Raw genomic sequence first — 19756 nt, 5'->3', positions numbered from 1 at the left:
CTCTACCGACTGAGCTAGCCAACAAAAACTCTAAAGAAATTCTGGATTTCTTTTTTGGATTTGAAAAGCCAGGTTTGTGAAGACAGGTGGGGTTATGTTAAGGATGGCTCCAGTGCGTCATCGAGCCATGATTTCAGCCCCGCCTAAAAAATCCTGAACACAAAACTAGCGATGAACAGCTTAACGGTTTAACTCCACAATCCAGTACTACAATGTTCACAGCCTTTTCACATGTTTTCAGTAATTATTTTCAAACATTTGTAATGTGTTTAGAAACAAATCTCTGAATTTCATTTACACGGCTTTTAAATTGTTTCTGAGTTCTGATCCGGAAACAAAAGTGTGACACGTGAACGGACGGACGGACGGACAAACACGCGGAGCGCTATATACCCCTGACTACATTGTCACGGGGGTATAATCAGATGACTACAGCTCAGTATGTTCACTTATTAATGATATATTATTATCAATATTACATTGACAATCAACAGAAATTTCAGACTCAATTTCCTCTACGGATCAATCCGTGAATCAAATGTTTAAATTTGCGCCAATTGATTTCTTTGTCCACTTGAGTTTCAGTGAAAACGAGCTGTAAACACAACATCTGACATATTTTCAGCCTGTAAAGTAGTTGTATCCAACATGATATGAACCAGCTGCTTCCACATCCATTTACAGTGTACCTGAACAGGTAGTGTACGGTGTACCTGAACAGGTGGTGTACGGTGTACCTTAACAGGTAGTGCACGGTGTACCTGAACAGGTCCTGTACGGTGTACCTGAACATGTAGTGTACGGTGTACCTGAACAGGTAGTGTACGGTGTACCTTAACAGGTAGTGCACGGTGTACCTGAACAAGGTCCTGTACGGTGTACCTGAACAGGTAGTGTACGGTGTACCTTAACAGGTAGTGCACGGTGTACCTGAACAGGTCCTGTACGGTGTACCTGAACAGGTCCTGTACGGTGTACCTGAACAGGTAGTGTACGGTGTATCTGAACAGGTCCTGTACGGTGTACCTGAACAGGTCCTGTACGGTGTACCTGAACAGGTGGTGTACGGTGTACCTTAACAGGTAGTGCACGGTGTACCTGAACAGGTCCTGTACGGTGTACCTGAACAGGTAGTGTACGGTGTACCTTAACAGGTAGTGCACGGTGTACCTGAACAGGTAGTGTACGGTGTACCTGAACAGGTAGTGCAAGGTGTATCTGAACAGGTCCTGTACGGTGTACCTGAACAGGTAGTGTACGGTGTACCTTAACAGGTAGTGCACGGTTTACATGAACAGGTGGTGTACAGAGTACCTGAGCAGGTGGTGTAGTGTTCCTGAGCAGGTGGTATACAGTGTACCTGAATAGGTGGTATACAGTGTACCTGAACAGGTGGTGTACAGTGTTCCTGAGCAGGTGGTGTACAGTGTACCTGAGCAGGTGGTGTACGGTGTACTGTACTACTATACTGCAGCAGGCCTCTTCATACCTGAGAGTGTCCAGTCTCCAGTGTGGATCCTCCAATCCAGAAGACAGCAGCTTCCCTCCGGAGTCTCCTGGATGGTTGTAGCTCAGGTCCAGCTCTCTCAGATGGGAGGGGTTGGAGCTCAGAGCTGAGGCCAGAGAAGAACAGCCTTCCTCTGTGATCAGACAGCCTGACAGCCTGCAAACACACATAACACACATCACATATTTCTCTTGTCACAACCAAACACCCACTGATGTCCATCAACATTCTGACAACATTACTGGTAGCTCTCTGATTCCTCTCGGATATTTCAATTCACAATAGAGAGAGAAAAAAAACCAACATAAAATGTGCTCATGGGAAGAGATTGAAACTAAATAAATTCAACTGGTTTGAAACCATATTATCAGAGACAGATGCAGGTTACGAGTTTATCCATTAATGTAAATCAGGATTAATGGGACATGTTGATGAATCCTGACCTGAGAGTTTCCAGAGTACAGTGTGGACTCTCCATTCCAGCAGACAACCACTTCACTCCTGAATCCTGCAGGTTGTTGTTACTCAGGTCCAGCTCTCTCAGACTAGAGGACTGGGAGCTGAGAACTGAGGACAGAGCCTCACAGCTTCTCTCTGAGAGGTTACAGCCACTCAGTCTGAAGAGATATCACATATTTCTCTTGTCACAACCAAACACCCACTGATGTCCATCAACATTCTGACAACATTACTGGTAGCTCTGATTCCTCTCGGATATTTCAATTCACAATAGAGAGGAAAAAACCCAACATAAAATGTGCTCATGGGAAGAGATTGAAACTAAATAAATTCAACTGGTTTGAAACCATATTATCAGAGACAGATGCAGGTTACGAGTTTATCCATTAATGTGAATCAGGATTAATGGGACATGTTGATGAATCCTGACCTGAGAGTTTCCAGAGTACAGTGTGGACTCTCTAGTCCAGTAGACAACAGCTTCACTCCTGAATCCTGCAGGTTGTTGTTACTCAGGTCCAGCTCTCTCAGACTAGAGGACTGGGACCTGAGAACTGAGGACAGAGCCTCACAGCTACTCTCTGAGAGGTTACAGCCACTCAGTCTGAAGAGACAATAATGAAGAAAAAACAAGTTGAAAAGATAGAGTATTTAAGTTCTGATATATGAATCAAATTATCTCTGTACTTACAGAGCTTTGTTGGAGACTTTGAACACTGGCAGCAGCCTCAGAAGAGCCTCCTCTGAAGCACAGTATTTCTTCAGGTCAAACACGTCCAGATCTTCTCCTGATGACAGTAAGATGAAGACCAGAGCTGACCACTGAGCAGGAGACACGTTATCTGTGGAGAGACGTCCTGAACTCAGGTACTGTTGGATCTCCTTCACCAGAGAATGATCATTCAGTTCATTCAGACAGTGGAACAGATTGATGCTTTTCTCTGCAGAGAGATCCTCATCCAGCTTCTTCTTGATGTGCTGGACTGTTTCCTGATTGGTCTGTGAGCTACTGCCTGTCTGTGTCAGCAGGCCTCGTAGGAGAGTCTGATTGGTCTGCAGCGAAAGACCCAGGAGGAAGCGGAGGAACAAGTCCAGGTGTCCATTTGGACTCTGCAAGGCCTTGTCCACAGCACTCTGGTAGAAGTGTGTCTCAGACTTCTGGGAGGTTGTTACTTCTTCTGCCATCAGATTGACTCCAGAGTTGATGAAAGTCAGATGGACATGAAGAGCAGCCAGAAACTCCTGAACACTCAGATGGACGAAGCAGAACACCTTGTCCTGGTACAGTCCTCTCTCCTCTTTAAAGACCTGTGTGAACACTCCTGAGTACACTGAGGCTGCTCTGATATCGATGCCACACTCTGTCAGGTCGGATTCATAGAAGATCAGGTTGCCTTTCTGCAGCTGATCAAAAGCCAGTTTTCCCAGAGACTCAATCATCTTCCTGCTCTCCGGACTCCAGTGTGGATCAGTCTCATCTCCTCCATCATACTTGATGTTCTTCACTTTGGACTGAACCACCAGGAAGTGGATGTACATCTCAGTCAGGGTCTTGGGCAGCTTTCCTCCCTCTCTGGTCTTCAACACCTCCTCCAGAACTGTAGACGTGATCCAGCAGAAGACCGGGATGTGACACATGATGTGGAGGGTTCGTGATTTCTTGATGTGGGAGATGATTGTTCTGGTCTGCTCCTCGTCTCTGGATCTCTTCCTGAAGTACTCCTCCTTCTGTGGGTCGGTGAACCCTCTCACCTCTGTCACCATGTCAACACACTCAGGAGGGATCTGATTGGCTGCTGCAGGTCGTGTAGTTATCCAGATGTGAGCAGAGGGAAGCAGGTTCCCCCTGATGAGGTTTGTCAGCAGCACATCCAGCGAGGTGGACTCTGTAACATCAGTCAGGATCTCATTGTTGTGGAAGTCCAGAGGAAGTCGACACTCATCCAGACCGTCAAAGATGAACACAACCTGGAACTCTTCAAACCTGCAGATTCCTGCTTCTTTGGTTTCAGTAAAGAAGTGATGAACAAGCTCCACCAAGCTGTACTTTTTCTCTTTCAGCACATTCAGCTCTCTGAAAGTGAACGGAAATGTGAACTGTATGTCCTGGTTGGCTTTGTCTTCAGCCCAGTCCAGAGTGAACTTCTGTGTTAAGACTGTTTTCCCGATGCCAGCCACTCCCTTCGTCAGCACTGTTCTGATTGGTACATCTCTTCCAGGTGAGGCTTTAAAGATGTCTTCTTGTCTGATTGTTGTCTCTGGTCTGTGTGGTTTCCTGGATGCTGTTTCAATCTGTCTGACCTCATGTTCAGCATTGACCTCTGCAGTCCCTCCCTCAGTGATGTGGAGCTCTGTGTAGACCTGATTCAGAAAGGTTGGATTTCCTGCTATAGCGATCCCCTCAAACACACACTGGAACTTCTTCTTCAGGTTAGATTTGAGTTCACGCTGACAAACTGCAGCAAAAGTTCCTGAATGAACACAAGATCAATAAGTCAAAGAACATATTTCAACATTTCCTCAAAGAATGAGTAAATTAATATACATCAGACCGGCACATACGGGAGCTTCGCAAAAACTCAAGGCCACGCCCCCTTTTGGGGGAAAGAAAAACAAAGATCTCATAGACTTCAATGCAATTTAACAAATGTCTGGATTGTAATTTTGACAAATTCATATGCTTTCATCTCTTGTTATACAAACATTTATTTAATACACATGTCTAATAATTATTTTGCGATCTTGCCTGAACCAGAGCGTTGGCGATACTTTAATAAGTGAAGGTTGATCTCCGCCATGTCCCTTCAGTCTCCCCTGTCCAACACAGTGGAGGATATTACTGATCCAGACTTCTCTACATATCTGATTGAATCCCGTTAGGCTAAGTGTTGTCTGTAAATAATCAACTGTTTGATCTATAGGCTGAGATTTAGTTGGATGCTGCTATAACGTTAATGTATGACTGTATCACTGCAGCAGCCTCCCACTCAAGCTAACGTTAGCTAGCCATGCTAGTCACTGTCACAGCATCATTTAGCCATTTACCACACTGACGGTGAATATTCACGTATCGTATGAGCCTCAGATGTCAGTGTGAAAGCCTCGGTTAACCCGCTACACAATAGCTTTTCATAATTTTCTCTCCTGTGACAGCGAGTTTCTTTCCCCCAGCTTGGAGCCATAAAGCCATGCTGGTCTGGTCTACAGCTTGGAGCCATAAAGCCATGCTGGTCTGGTCTATAGCTTGGAGCCATAAAGCCATGCTGGTCTGGTCTACAGCTTGGAGCCATAAAGCCATGCTGGTCTGGTCTACAGCTTGGAGCCATAAAGCCATGCTGCACTGGTCCATAGCTTGAAGCCATAAAGCCATGCTGGTCTGGTCTACAGCTTGGAGCCATAAAGCCATGCTTGTCGGGTCTATAGCTTGGAGCCATGAAGCCATGGTGGTCTGGTCTATAGCTTGGAGCCATAAAGCCATGCTGGTCTGGTCTATAGCTTGAAGCCATAAAGCCATGCTGGTCTGGTCTATAGCTTGGAGCCATAAAGCCATGCTGGTCTGGTCTACAGCTTGGAGCCATAAAGCCATGCTGTACTGGTCTATAGCTTGAAGCCATAAAGCCATGCTGGTCTGGTCTATAGCTTGGAGCCATAAAGCCATGCTGGTCTGGTCTACAGCTTGGAGCCATAAAGCCATGCTGGTCTGGTCTATAGCTTGGAACCATAAAGCCATGCTTGTCGGGTCTACAGCTTGGAGCCATAAAGCCATGCTGTACTGGTCTATAGCTTGGAGCCATAAAGCCATGCTGGTCTGGTCTATAGCTTGGAGCCATAAAGCCATGTTGGTCTGGTCTATAGCTTGGAGCCATAAAGTCATGTTGGTCTGGTCTATAGCTTGGAGCCATAAAGCCATGCTGGTCTGGTCTATAGCTTGGAACCATAAAGCAATGCTGGTCTGGTCTATAGCTTGGAGCCATAAAGCCATGCTGGTCTGGTCTATAGCTTGGAGCTATAAAAATCGGAGCTCAGCGTTTTTGGATTTATTTTTGTTGCTACCAACTACACCGCAACTCTTCAGCAAAGCGTTATTACTATTAGCGGTTTGTTTAAAGTAGAAGTTTGAAGACATGTTTCAACTTCTTCTGTTTACTCTGTTACCGTCCGCGAGTGACATGGGATTGGTTTCCCCCAAAAAGGGCCGTGGTCATGAGAGCCTAATCTGGATGAAATAATTGCTGGTCTGATGTATAGACCTCTTTTCTGTTTGAGAAAGTTAACATTAACCAATGGGACCAGATTAGCCGACCCCTTTGCCGCTGGGAGACTACTTCAGGAGGAGTAAATGACTGTCTAATTAGCCAGCTAGATTGTCTGGAGACTGACAAGCTAGATAGCTAACGCCTGCTCTCCTCCCGATGAAGTAGTCTCCTAGTGGTGAGGAGTGAGGCAGAGGGACCGTGACCCAGCGCTGTCCGCTGTTGGACTCATTTTCTGTAGCATGGTGGAATTAGCAAGGTAGCTAGTTAATTAGCCAGGCGCTAAATTAGTAAAATTAAACAACTTAATGCTTCATCCACACACTCTTGTCACAGCATAGGAACGCACAGTGCTATCGCCAGATGAGTGACAACTTTGCTCGCCTCATTTTCTGTGTTTTGCACGACAGCATGGTGGAATTAGCCAGCTAAACTAGCCAGGTAGCCAGCCGTCCGACCAGCAGGCTGGTGGCCAACGGCAGCGCTGTAAAGATAAATTGAGGGTGTATAAATCTTTGGATGCCTATATAGGGTGACCATATTTTCAAACCCCCAAACCGGGACACTTAAGTGTACCACACGTTCAAGCACGCGCATGTTCATGCACGCACGCGCTAATATGCACGCACCATAGGTGTTTTCATCAGGACGGCTACCTTGGCGCACCTGTGGCGCATTTGAGCACGGAGTAGGATCAGAAAGAAGGCATTATTATAGGGGGGTGCATTAAAGGCTGTGACAATCATGACTTATCACTTCCACTACTTTCTCCCCCTTTAATCACAGGACTAGCCCCCTCATGACGCACTAACAGTTTGGGAGTCCTGTAGAGAGTTTCCCTCAGAGGAAACGTATTGTTGTCTGGGCCTACGTACAATATTTTTCAACTTGTTTTTTCTCAGGCTATTATAATTAAAATTGTGGAGCTCAGACGAAATTTTGGTCAGGATGGAGACGCCGGGTGAAATACTGACGGTCCTGGGGGAGTTATAAGCGGAGCGAAAAGCCTGTTGATGCGCAGAAGGAACTGTGTAGAATAATTTATCAAAACGACACGTTTGATGTGCACATAAGCACGAGGGGTTCTGCGTAATGTTGGCTTGACCGCGCGCAACATCACTCTCTATAGAGACTACAGTGGTGCGCTGTGCTGGCTCTCTTTATACTTATCTCATGCGCACAAATTAATTAATGAGTGGAACATGATAAACGTCTAAGTAAGTATAATATTATTATTTTAATTGTTGTGAAAACCGGGACAATTTGTTAGTGACTTTTGAAAACCGGGACATTTGAGTGTTTTACAGATATGTGTCGGGACTCGGGACACGTCAGCTTGAAACCTGGACTGTCCCGGACAAACTGGGACGTCTGGTCACCGTATGCCTATAGTTAACTATCCTTCAGTAAAGTCAGTCAAAAAGAGAGTCGTACAATATTGGCGAAGCATTTCAGAGATGGAGAGAAATGGTTGCTAATAGTTTAGCCTTCTGCTAACCGCAGCCAATGGCTCACGGCTGCGTTTAGCAGAAGGCTAAATATTAGCAACATTTACTCTCCATCTCTGAAACGTTTCGATATTGTAGCTCACTAGAGCCTCGAATCACAGTTTGTCATCTCAACTGTATGTGATATCTGGATTCTGGCACCCAACAACACACCAAGATTTCATTTTAGATGTGTAACTTTAACCCACTGCTAGTGTTAGCCTCCAGCTAACACTGTGATGTAATCATGACGTCGACACACAAAGGGTCTATATTTTGGTCCATCTCTTGAGACAATAGTAAACGTCCCATTCATCCAACATGTTAAATCTTTAGAGAAATCCTCTTACTGCTCTGCAGACAGTCAGCCAGCTCCTCCTGCTTCATTCTCCTCAGGAAGTGCAGTGTGATCTTCACAAATTCCTCTCTGCTCCTCCTCTTCTCTTCATCCTCACCGTCCAACACGTCCTCATCCTCCCTCTCACTCTCTAAGCATTCTGGGTAATCTGAACTTACAACCTTCTGGATCTTCTTCAGCTCGTTCTTCACAAAAGTGACGATGTTCTCCTCCAGCAGCTGGAACAGAATATTATATGAATGACACGATCAAACTAAAATCATGGAACCAAATATCAGATCCATGTTGGACAGAATGACATCCCACTGGTCTAAAAAGTGCAGCATGGAGATGACTGTGAACAGAATAGATGTAAAAGTAGTTGTTGTACATGTACAGACCATAAATATGGAGTCCAGGTGTGTTTGATGCTGCTGGGCAGACTGAAAACTGGGAACCTCCGAGCTCTCCTGGTCCACTCTGTGGAGGAATCATGAAGAATTAGCTCACATTATGTCTGTCCAAACAGAGACAAACACCAGGGACAGGTCCATGAAGTGATATTTGGATGTCAACAGTGAATCAGATGAGTCCCTGTAGTGGTAAATGTCTACTAGTCCTGCTGATCCCACTGAGAATCAACAGCTCAGTCTGCAGCCGTTTGTAGCTTTCAGCTCACTGTTTTCTTGAAAAAGAGATCTCACAACTGAGAGTCTAATAAAAATCATTTTGTTTTCATTATCAGTTTGAAATCCTCACCGTTGTTCAACAGAGTGAAAATGTTGAATCGTACACTTCTAGGGACTTTTACTTTGGAAAATATCTAAATTAAATCAGTAAAACTGTTTGATTTTTCAGGATGTATGTAGTCAGAGATGTCCTGAAGTCAAATATATCAGTCATTGTCAGCAATCATTTATTACATTTTATATCCAGCAACCCAAAAATCAAAGAATAAAGACATGTCCCTCACAAGTTAGTGGTATTTTCTTTTTAATTTATAAGGGACATGTAATGTTTTATACTTCTGGTGAATATAATCCAATCAATCTTATTTCCATATATGTATTTTGTATATACAGTTCCCTTTGTTAACACCTTATTTTGAAAACCGGATGTAGTCCCACGTGTCTACTTCCTCTAACTTCTACAAGTCCGTCTCTAGCTCTCCTGTTAGCTCCGTTCTCTTTATACATCCATGATCAGCTCCATCGGGGCTGTTTGAATGCAGAGAACATAAATGTCAGTATATGGGTGCTCTACAGTTGTAGCGTCGGCCCATTTGACCACGGAGATGAGAGTGACGGCCGGCTCGACCGCACGTTACCGCGATACAATAACGCTTCCTGTCCGTGATAGAGTTAGCATGTAGCTTTAGCCGTGATGTCTAGCTCTGCTTTTCCTGCAATGTGTGAAACCCAAAGTGTTTCCATACTTTACTGGATGTGTAGTGTTTACCACGCTAGATTTAACATGGGAGAGTTCAGGTTGTATCCACGCGGACCCTCCAGAGTTCCCTCTCCAACGTTTTATACTTTCTCGTTTCGCCTCGTTTGTTTTGGTTGACAGATACGGAACGGATATGACGTCACGTTTCTCAGACTACAACAATAAAAGCAGTAACTTCCTTCTACCTCCACATCGACTCAAATTAATCAAATATATCGATTCTGGAATTAAAAAGTAATTTTCTAAATCATACAAAAAATTGCGATATATCGGTAAATCTATTTTTTTCCCACCCCTAGTGTCCATCTTTATATTTAACTTCCCTTGCGTCTGATATCATCATCATTTTGTTTTCATTATCAGTTTGAAATCCTCACTGTTGTTCATCAGAGTGGCGTCCATCTTTGAAGGCTACAGGACGATCCATAGACCAGTCACTCTTCATGGACACACAGCTGGGTTCAGGTTCAGGTTTTCCCAGCTTCCTCCTGATAGAAACAAGATAAATTCAGCACTGCACTCACAACACACTGAGACAAAACCTGTCAGTGATTTAATACACCTACTGTACACAGTATTTTTGTCTTCAGGTAGTTTTATGATTACATTTTGTATGAATTCAATGTTAAATTGAATGTTTCAATGAATATTTTAAAGCTGTATTCAGTGCAGTGAGCAGCAGAGGCAGGAAAAGATGCTGTTGGGTTATACTGAGTGTCCATTAGAGGTGGGACGATACACCTATCTCCTGATTCAATACTATCACGATACTTGGGTGCCGATTCGATATGTATTGCGATTTTTAAGTATTCGATTTTATGATTTATTGTGATTTTTGTTAACTTCTTTAACACTAGACCATGGGAAAATGTTGAATCGTACACTTCTAGGGACTTTTACTTTGGAAAATATCTCAATTAATCCAGTAAAACTGTTTGATTTTCAGCATGTATGTAGTCAGAGATGTCCTGAAGTCAAATATATCAGTCATTGCCAGCAATTATTTATTACATTTTATATCCAGCAACCCTAAAATCAAAGAATAAAGACATGTCCCTCACAAATTAGTGGTATTTTCTTTTTAATTTATGAGGGACATGTAATGTTTTATACTTCTGGTGAATATAATCCAATCAATCTTATTTCCATATATGTATTTTGTACATACAGTTCCCTTTGTTAACACCTTATTTTGAAAACCGGACGTAGTCCCACGTGTCTACTTCCTCTAACTTCATCAAGTCCGTCTCTAGCTCTCCCGTCAGCTCTGTTCTCTTTAAACATCCATGGTCAGCTCCATCGGGGCCGTTTGAATGCAGAGAACATAAATGTCAGTATATGGGTGCTCTACAGTTGTAGCGTCGGCCCATTTGACCACGGAGATGAGAGTGACGGCCGGCTCGACCGCACATTCCTGCGATACCATAACGCTTCCGTTCCATGACAACTTTAGCCGTGATGTCTAGCTCTGCTTTTCCTGCAATGTGTGAAATCCAAAGTGTTTCCATACTTTAATGGATGTGTAGTGCTTACCACGCTGGATTTAACATGGGTGGGTGCAGGTCGAATCCACGCGGACCCTTCACTAGGGATGGAACGGTTCAGGTAAAAAATCCAAACCGTTCGGTTCGCTAGTCACGGTTCGGGACGTGTATGAATTCTTCGGTTCATTTGAAATAAGTTATGAGGCCAATTGTGTATTTTTTTTCATGTAGAGTTAGGCTCCCATTTACTGTCACTAGAAATCAAGGCCTGTTGAAGGAGGCTGGGACACGGGTGGACATGGGTCTTGTGGTACGAGGTATAAGAAAATACACAGTGTCACTGAAGCTGCGGTCGTACGTTGCTATTGGCTCAATTTCGGCGAGTGCAAACCAGATTTTACTGCGCATGCTTTGTACCCCAAAGATATGATGCGTTGATGACGCGTGATCCAGCCTCCCTCTCAGGATGAAGTGGCGAGTGCGGCTGTCACTCAGATAAGGAAATGGTGAGTGGACACGATAAAGTACAGTTAGAGGATCCACCAGCATCGTTTGGCTCTGCTGTATGGGAGCATTACGGATTTAGTGTTACCATGAAAATTATGAAAAAAGTGGTGGATAAAACGGGGACTGTGTAAGCACTGTGCAACACGTGTGGTTTATGCTAGCGACAACACTTCAGGTAGGAAAGACCAACTCCTGATATTACGTCACGTTACCAAGACTACAACAATAAAAGCGGTAACTTCCTTCTACCTCCACATAGACTCAAATGAATCAAATAAATGTATATCGATTCTGGCATTAAAACATCGATTTCATAATGGTACAAAAAATTGCAATACATCGGTAAATCTATTTTTTTCCCACCCCTAATGTCCATCTTTATATTTAACTTCCCTTACATCTGATATCATCATCATTTTGTTTTCATTATCAGTTTGAAATCCTCACCGTTGTTCATCAGAGTGGCGTCCATCTTTGAAGGCTACAGGACGATCCATAGACCAGTCACTCTTCATGGACACACAGCTGGGTTCAGGTTCAGGTTTTTCCAGCTTCCTCCTGATAGAAACAAGATAAATTCAGCACTGCACTCACAACACACTGAGACAAAACCTGTCAGTGATTTAATACACCTACTGTACACAGTATATTTGTCTTCAGGTAGTTTTATGATTACATTTTGTATGAATTCAATGTTAAATTGAATGTTTCAATGAATATTTTAAAGCTGTATTTAGTGCAGTGAGCAGCAGAGGCAGGAAAAGATGCTGTTGGGTTATACTGAGTGTCCATTAGAGGTGGGACGATACACCTATCTCCTGATTCAATACTATCACGATACTTGGGTGCCGATTCGATATGTATTGCGATTTTTAAGTATTCGATTTTATGATTTATTGTGATTTTTGTTAACTTTTTTAACACTAGACCATGGGAAAATGTTGAATCGTACACTTCTAGGGACTTTTACTTTGGAAAATATCTAAATTAAATCAGTAAAACTGTTTGATTTTCAGCATGTATGTAGTCAGAGATGTCCTGAAGTCAAATATATCAGTCATTGTCAGCAATCATTTATTACATTTTATATCCAGCAACCCAAAAATCAAAGAATAAAGACATGTCCCTCACAAGTTAGTGGTATTTTCTTTTTAATTTATAAGGGACATGTAATGTTTTATACTTCTGGTGAATATAATCCAATCAATCTTATTTCCATATATGTATTTTGTATATACAGTTCCCTTTGTTAACACCTTATTTTGAAAACAGGACGTAGTCCCACGTGTCTACTTCCTCTAACTTCTACAAGTCCGTCTCTAGCTCTCCCGTCAGCTCTGTTCTCTTTATACATCCATGGTCAGCTCCATCAGGGCTGTTTGAATGCAGAGAACATAAATGTTAGTATATGGGTGCTCTACAGTTGTAGCGTCGGCCCGTTTGACCACGGAGATGAGAGTGACGGCGGCTCGACCGCATGTTACCGAGATCCCATAACGTTTCCTGTCCGTGACAGAGTTAGCATGTAGCTTTAGCCGTGATGTCTAGCACTGCTTTTCCTGCAATGTGTGAAACCCAAAGTGTTTCCATACTTTACTGGATGTGTAGTGTTTACCACGCTGGATTTAACATAGGAGGGTTCAGGTTGTATCCACGCGGACCCTCCAACGTTCCCTCTCCAACGTTTTATACTTTCTCGTTTCGCCTCGTTTGTTTTGGTTGACAGATACGGAACGGATATGACGTCACGTTTCTCAGACTACAACAATAAAAGCGGTAACTTTCTTCTACCTCCACATAGACTCAAATTAATCAAATATATCGATTCTGGAATTAAAAAGTAATTTTCTAAATCGTACAAAAAATTGCGATACATCGGTAAATCTATTTTTTGTCCCACCCCTAGTGTCCATCTTTATATTTAACTTCCGTTGCGTCTGATATCATCATCATTTTGTTTTCATTATCAGTTTGAAATCCTCACTGTTGTTCATCAGAGTGGCGTCCATCTTTGAAGGCTACAGGACGATCCATAGACCAGTCACTCTTCATGGACACACAGCTGGGTTCAGGTTCAGGTTTTTCCAGCTTCCTCCTGATAGAAACAAGATAAATTCAGCACTGCACTCACAACACACTGAGACAAAATCTGTTTGTGATTTAATACACCTACTGTAGACATTATATTTGTCTTCAGGTAGTTTTATGATTACATTTTGTATGAATTCAATGTTAAATTGAATGTTTCAATGAATATTTTAAAGCTGTATTCAGTGCAGTGAGCAGCAGAGGCAGGAAATGATGCTGTGGGGTTATACTGAGTGTCCATTAGAGGTGGGATGATACACCTATCTCCTGATTCAATACTATCACGATACTTGGGTGCCGATTCAATATGTATTGCGATTTTTAAGTATTTGATTTTATGATTTATTGTGATTTTTGTTAACTTTTTTAACACTAGACCATGGGAAAATGTTGAATCATACACTTCTAGGGACTTTTACTTTGGAAAATATCTCAATTAAATCAGTAAAACTGTTTGATTTTCAGCATGTATGTAGTCAGAGATGTCCTGAAGTCAAATATATCAGTCATTGCCAGCAATCATTTATTACATTTTATATCCAGCAACCCAAAAATCAAAGAATAAAGACATGTCCCTCACAAATTAGTGGTATTTTCTTTTTCATTTATAAGGGACATGTAATGTTTTATACTTCTGGTGAATATAATCCAATCAATCTTATTTCCATATATGTATTTTGTATATACAGTTCCCTTTGTTAACACCTTATTTTGAAAACAGGACGTAGTCCCACGTGTCTACTTCCTCTAACTTCTACAAGTCTGTCTCTAGCTCTCCCGTCAGCTCTGTTCTCTTTATACATCCATGGTCAGCTCCATCGGGGCCGTTTGAATGCAGAGAACATACATGTCAGTATATGGGTGCTCTACAGTTGTAGCGTCGGCCCGTTTGACCACGGAGATGAGAGTGACGGCCGGCTCGACCGCACGTTACCGAGATACAATAACGTTTCCTGTCCGTGACAGAGTTAGCATGTAGCTTTAGCCGTGATGTCTAGCTCTGCTTTTCCTGCAATGTGTGAAATCCAAAGTGTTTCCATACTTGACTGGATGTGTAGTGTTTACCACGCTGGATTTAACATGGGTGGGTGCAGGTCGAATCCACGCGGACCCTCCAACGTTTTATACTTTCTCGTTTTGCCTCGTTTGTTTTGGTTGACAGATACGGAACGGATATGACGTCACGTTTCTCAGACTACAACAATAAAAGCGGTAACTTCCTTCTACCTCCACATAGACTCAAATGAATCAAATATATCGACTCTGGAATTAAAAAGTAATTTTCAAAATGGTACAACAAATCGCAATACATAGGTGGATCCATTTTTTGTCCCACCCCTAGTGTCCATCTTTATATTTAACTTCCCTAAAGTCTGATATCATCATCATTTTGTTTTCATTATCAGTTTGAAATCCTCACCGTTGTTCATCAGAGTGGCGTCCGTCTTTGAAGGTTATAGGATGATATAAAAACCAGCGACTCCCCCAGAGCACACGGATGGGTTCAGGTTCAGGACTGTCTGGTTTCTGATGGATCCTGATAGAAAGAATTCCATTGGATTGTTGGACTGTTCCCATGTTGTTGGCTCTTTGAGCTGCACAGTCATACCTAAGAAATGACATTCACAATATGGATGTGCATTCCAAGCAAAAATACTATTCAAAAATCACTGTGAACAAGTCGATTATTATTCGAAAAATGCTGCATAACTTTTCTCTGCCGACATCACTTTTCACCTCTATTTGACGGACTTTGAAAAGCTCTTCAACATTTGAAATGTTCCTCTTTTTCCAAGTCTATTATATCAGTCAGAGCAGTAACACTTTTTAACTAGAATTGCATTCAGAGAGCGCAGACCTCCGCCAAGGTGCCTGACTACTAGGTAATAAGGGACACAAAAATCAGTAGATACTCGGGAAGGAATGAGCGAGGAATGAGATAGGAATGAGGGAGGAATGAGGAAGGAATGAGATAGGAAGGAGGAAGGAATGAGATAGGAATGACGAAAGAATGAGGAAGGAATGAGGAAGGAATGAGGGACTCATCAGTAACCATTCTATATTATGTCTTAGGGCGTTTTCACATTAGGTATGATTGATCCGTACTGTGCCCGAGTACGATTGCCCCACACCCTGCCCCTCTGGTCAGCTTTCACATTATTTTAAGTTGTTCCGTACCCGAGTACACTTGCGACATCATCCACGTGTATTTTTTTATGTTGAGATCAGCTGTATGTAGCGGAGCATCTTAAAACACTTCATTCAAACTGGACAGAAACAAAATAAAACTCACCAATATTGTCGTTGTTGGTCTTTCCAACAATCACCAACTCTGGTTTGGCCGAAATAAACTCTTATTTCACCGAGTTTGATGTGAAAATAGGCCGACTCAACACGTTGTCTCCCCCCACCCCGTCTCTCTCTCTGTCCGCTGAGCAGCTGAGCAGCTGAGCAGCTCTCGTTCTTCGGAGACAGACTATAAAATCAGCTAAATAAAATAACAAACATCACTCAACCCCATCGCCTATTGTCTATATTTTAAGGAACCTCTCGCCGGCCTTCCTGCTGTATCATCCACGGCCGTGCAGTTCTTAGGATGAGATCGGTACATGCTGCGCGCAGATACAGACATAGATATGAAACTGTTTTATGTATACAGATTTCGGAGGAGACCGGAGGCGTTGAAAAAAGTGTGCCCTTTCAAAACTACTCGCTAACTGCTAACGTTACTCGCGTTAAATAGCGGTCCACTTCCGTGTTTTGGTACGGTTGGCTTTCACAATTGATGCGAACCGTACCCGAGTACACATGATCCGTACTCCAGACCACCTTTCAAGTGGACTAGCGTACGGATCGACGAACCGTGCCCGAGTACGGTATGGAGCGTTCACGCTAATCAAACGATCTGGACTTTGGGGACAAGTGTATTCGGATCTGGGCCCGGGTCCCTGATGTGAAAGCATCCTTACTTTATGGGGTGGTAACTAATCAGAATTAATGAGTCGTTACTAGTTTTCCTAACTGCTAGTGAAGCACTAATTAATGAGTAACTCCCAGTCAAATTTTAGAAAATAAGTAATGATTAGTCAATGAGTTGTTAATGATTAGTTAACGATGTTAATTATGTTAATTAAAAAAACAAGAGGATCTAACTGCTAGTGAACCACTAATTAATGAGTAACTCTCAATCAAATTTTATAGAATAAGTAATGATTAGTCAATGATTGGTCAATGATTAGTTAATAGGGATGTTAATAATTAACCGTTAAACCATTAACGCGGGGGAGACCGTAGCTTTGGTCTCCAGGACTGGAGTCTCTGCTGTACTCTGCTCCTCTGCCTGCTTGCCTTCACTCACACACCGCGCTCGTTATCGCTCCACTCTCACGTGTATGCGCACACACTCCACACTGCTGAAGAGTTAGTTTAGCTCTGAGTATATCTAGTGAATGTACAGTGGACGTTTGTGCAGAAATAAATGCTGCAGCTCCTCCAGACCAACAGAGGTTTCCCGTTGCTTGTGAAGTGACGGGGCTCCGCAGCGAGAAACGTTATCGTCTCCAACCGGGTGCTAGTGTCTCCCTCCCACCGTGGTCGGGAGGCTGAAGCAGGAAAAGCCAACACTAGGTTCAGCATTGATTCATGGAGAGACCTTCGTCTGGTCAGCTAACATTACTGCCAAGAAGGTGAATTATAGAGTGATATTATGGTTTTAGCTGACGTGTGTCGTCTCACTGTTTTGAGTGATGCTCGTTCATGTCTATGTCAGCGCGAGCCTGACGCTGACTTTCGTTGACTTAACGGCCACAGGTGTCGCTGTAAACAAGCATTTCTGATTCTTATAAATAGTCCCTTTACCGGTTAATAATCGGTTAACGAGGGCCGGTTATCGGTTAAGAAATGTTTTCAAAATTAGCATCCCTATTAGTTAATGATGTTAATTAATGTTAATTAAAAAAACGAATGAGAATCTAACTGCTAGTGAGCCATTAGTTAATGAGTAACTCCCAATCAGTTTTATAAAGTAGCTAATGATTATAAAACGAGTGAGGAATGAATCAGGAACGATTTGATGATTGATAACTTGTTGATGAGTACTTCTCTAATAATTGCTAATGGAGGACTATATAGTAGATAATGATGAGTGACTGGAGACCAGACTGGGAGATCCTATATTAATAAATCATTAAGTAATAATGATTAGTTCATGAATATATGTGACTTAATCAGCTGCTGAGCGGCACAAGCTAGTAACGACTCATTAATTACTCATTATTTAAACATTAGTTTAAAAGTAAGGTAAAACATAATACGAAGTGGTTACTGAGTTCCTCATTACTTCATCATTAACTTATGAATACTCACCCTTTTTGTCCCCCCCTCCCCCACAACTAAAGAGAGACTAATACGGAGTAGTTACTGAGGAGTCCCTCATTCGTTCCCTAGTGACTACTCACATTGTTGTGCCCCTTATTGTAAAGTGTTACCATGGCAGCTAGTCCAATAATCCAAAAACAATCATGTTACCTTGTTAGCTGCTGCTGAATTCACATCTACATCAGCTCCCAGAGACTTTCTGTCTTGATCTGTAGAGGAAACAATGAATCCAATCATTGATCAGCACATCATCATCATTCATCCTCTACTACTGATCATCACTGATGGAGTCATCACTCATGTCTCCTCTGGCTGTTAGAGGATTTGTCTCCCTCTGGTGGCACAAAGGGAAACTGCATTATGTCACGTTTAACTGACGCACTCCTTTCACCATTTCCAGTTTTTCAAAATAATAACATCCATCATTATTCTTTGGCTCCATGTGGTTTGAAAATGGTTTAATATTAGCTGAAGATTCTGCAGATGGTCAAACATAAGATGATTTAAAGCCTTTGTGTATTTGTGGATCCTCACCAGGATCAAGTTTCTGTGTCAACATGAAGATTAAAGAGGAAACTGGTTCATTCAGATCATCAGTAATATTTCAAACCAGTTTCAAATATCTCCCCTAGTCTAAGACGACTCTGTATAGAATGAATTGATTTGTGTGACAGCAAGATTACCAACAAAGTTATTATGAATATTCTGTTAAAAGAACACTTCCCTAACCCAGTTAAGAGAAATTATGTTTTCAAGGTATTTGAAGCTGAAGAGTTTAAGATAATACGGGGAAGATCTATTTCATTCCCTCTCCCTCCTGAGGTGAACTTCAAAATCCTGAATGAGATTCACCCAAAGAACCAATTCTTAAGATGGAGGTTTAACTTTGAAGTGAATAACTGAGTATTTTGTGAAAGTGAAATTGAAAGCTTGGAACAAATGTTTTTTCATTGTGAATCAGTGAAGTTTTCCTGGAATGACATGCAGAGCTGGTTACAATCCTAGAGGACTGAGCTGTCACCACTGACAGACAAAACAGTCACATTTGGTATCTTTGCTGTGAATCGGAATTAGGATTTTGTTATCAATATTTTACTATTAAGTACATTTTTTTATGCATAAATGTAGATACCTTAAAACAAAGACCTGTCTGACTAGTATGAAGAATGAGATAAAGCTGCTAAGTAAATCTTTGTTGATTATGACTGACAAAAAAGCTGTTAAATTATTCTCTTTATTTGATACGTACAAATTAATTTGAGATGAGCCCTGTTTCTTTTATTTTATGTGATATATATATTTTTTTCTTTTTGATTCATTTATTTATTATTTTTTTATTACTTGTTGTACTTTGACCAGTTTCACTTTATTTGTATTCACTTTGAATGTTATCTTTGATATATGTTGTTGCCCATGCTCAACCTACAGTGTTTTTCTTACTGTTATGATAATTGACAGTGTCTTGTTGTTTGTATATTTTTAATAACGAATAAAAAAGAAATTCAGAACAGTCTAAAAGTATGGTCTAAAAATAAATTCTGAATCAATATTTACAATGATGCACAAAGCTTGATGAAAATTAATTTAAATGTCTTAAAAATATTCTAAAAGTTAAAAAAAAGCAAAATGTATAAAAATGAACATTATAGTGATGTTGTGATGAAAACTATAAAAAATAAACATGTCACAGATTAAAATCTTAACCACTATATGTGATTTTGTGTGTCTGATTCTGTGTGTATGTTCATAATCTGATGGTTAAAATTCATAGAAGTTGATTTTTTTATTTTTATTTAGGAGAGTCAAAA

General features: G+C 41.7%; 1 protein-coding gene across 5 annotated transcripts in view; it reads right to left on the bottom strand.

Annotated features, from left to right (window-relative positions):
- Nucleotides 1–19756, bottom strand: part of LOC119503191 (NACHT, LRR and PYD domains-containing protein 3-like) — a 179776-nt gene that overhangs the window by 84742 nt on the left and 75278 nt on the right. For 2 of the 5 annotated variants that reach the window (XM_037794789.1, XM_037794790.1), the window contains exons 7-9: nucleotides 13468–13578; nucleotides 11931–12041; nucleotides 9870–9980 (exon numbers count right to left, since the gene is read on the bottom strand). The exons of 1 other annotated variant lie outside the window; for it this stretch is intronic. In XM_037794789.1, the coding sequence (XP_037650717.1) occupies nucleotides 9870–9980; nucleotides 11931–12041; nucleotides 13468–13578 (333 nt within the window). Of the gene's footprint in view, nucleotides 1–1489; nucleotides 1664–2396; nucleotides 2571–2657; nucleotides 4438–8056; nucleotides 8283–8444; nucleotides 8524–8802; nucleotides 8814–9869; nucleotides 9981–11930; nucleotides 12042–13467; nucleotides 13579–19756 lie in introns of those variants that run through there. 2 more of the 5 variants (XM_037794796.1, XM_037794798.1) reach the window with 2 other exon arrangements.

This window comes from Sebastes umbrosus, chromosome 15 (genome assembly GCF_015220745.1).
Source record: "Sebastes umbrosus isolate fSebUmb1 chromosome 15, fSebUmb1.pri, whole genome shotgun sequence".
NCBI lineage: Eukaryota > Metazoa > Chordata > Actinopteri > Perciformes > Sebastidae > Sebastes > Sebastes umbrosus.
This window is presented reverse-complemented; position numbering and strand designations above follow the sequence as displayed.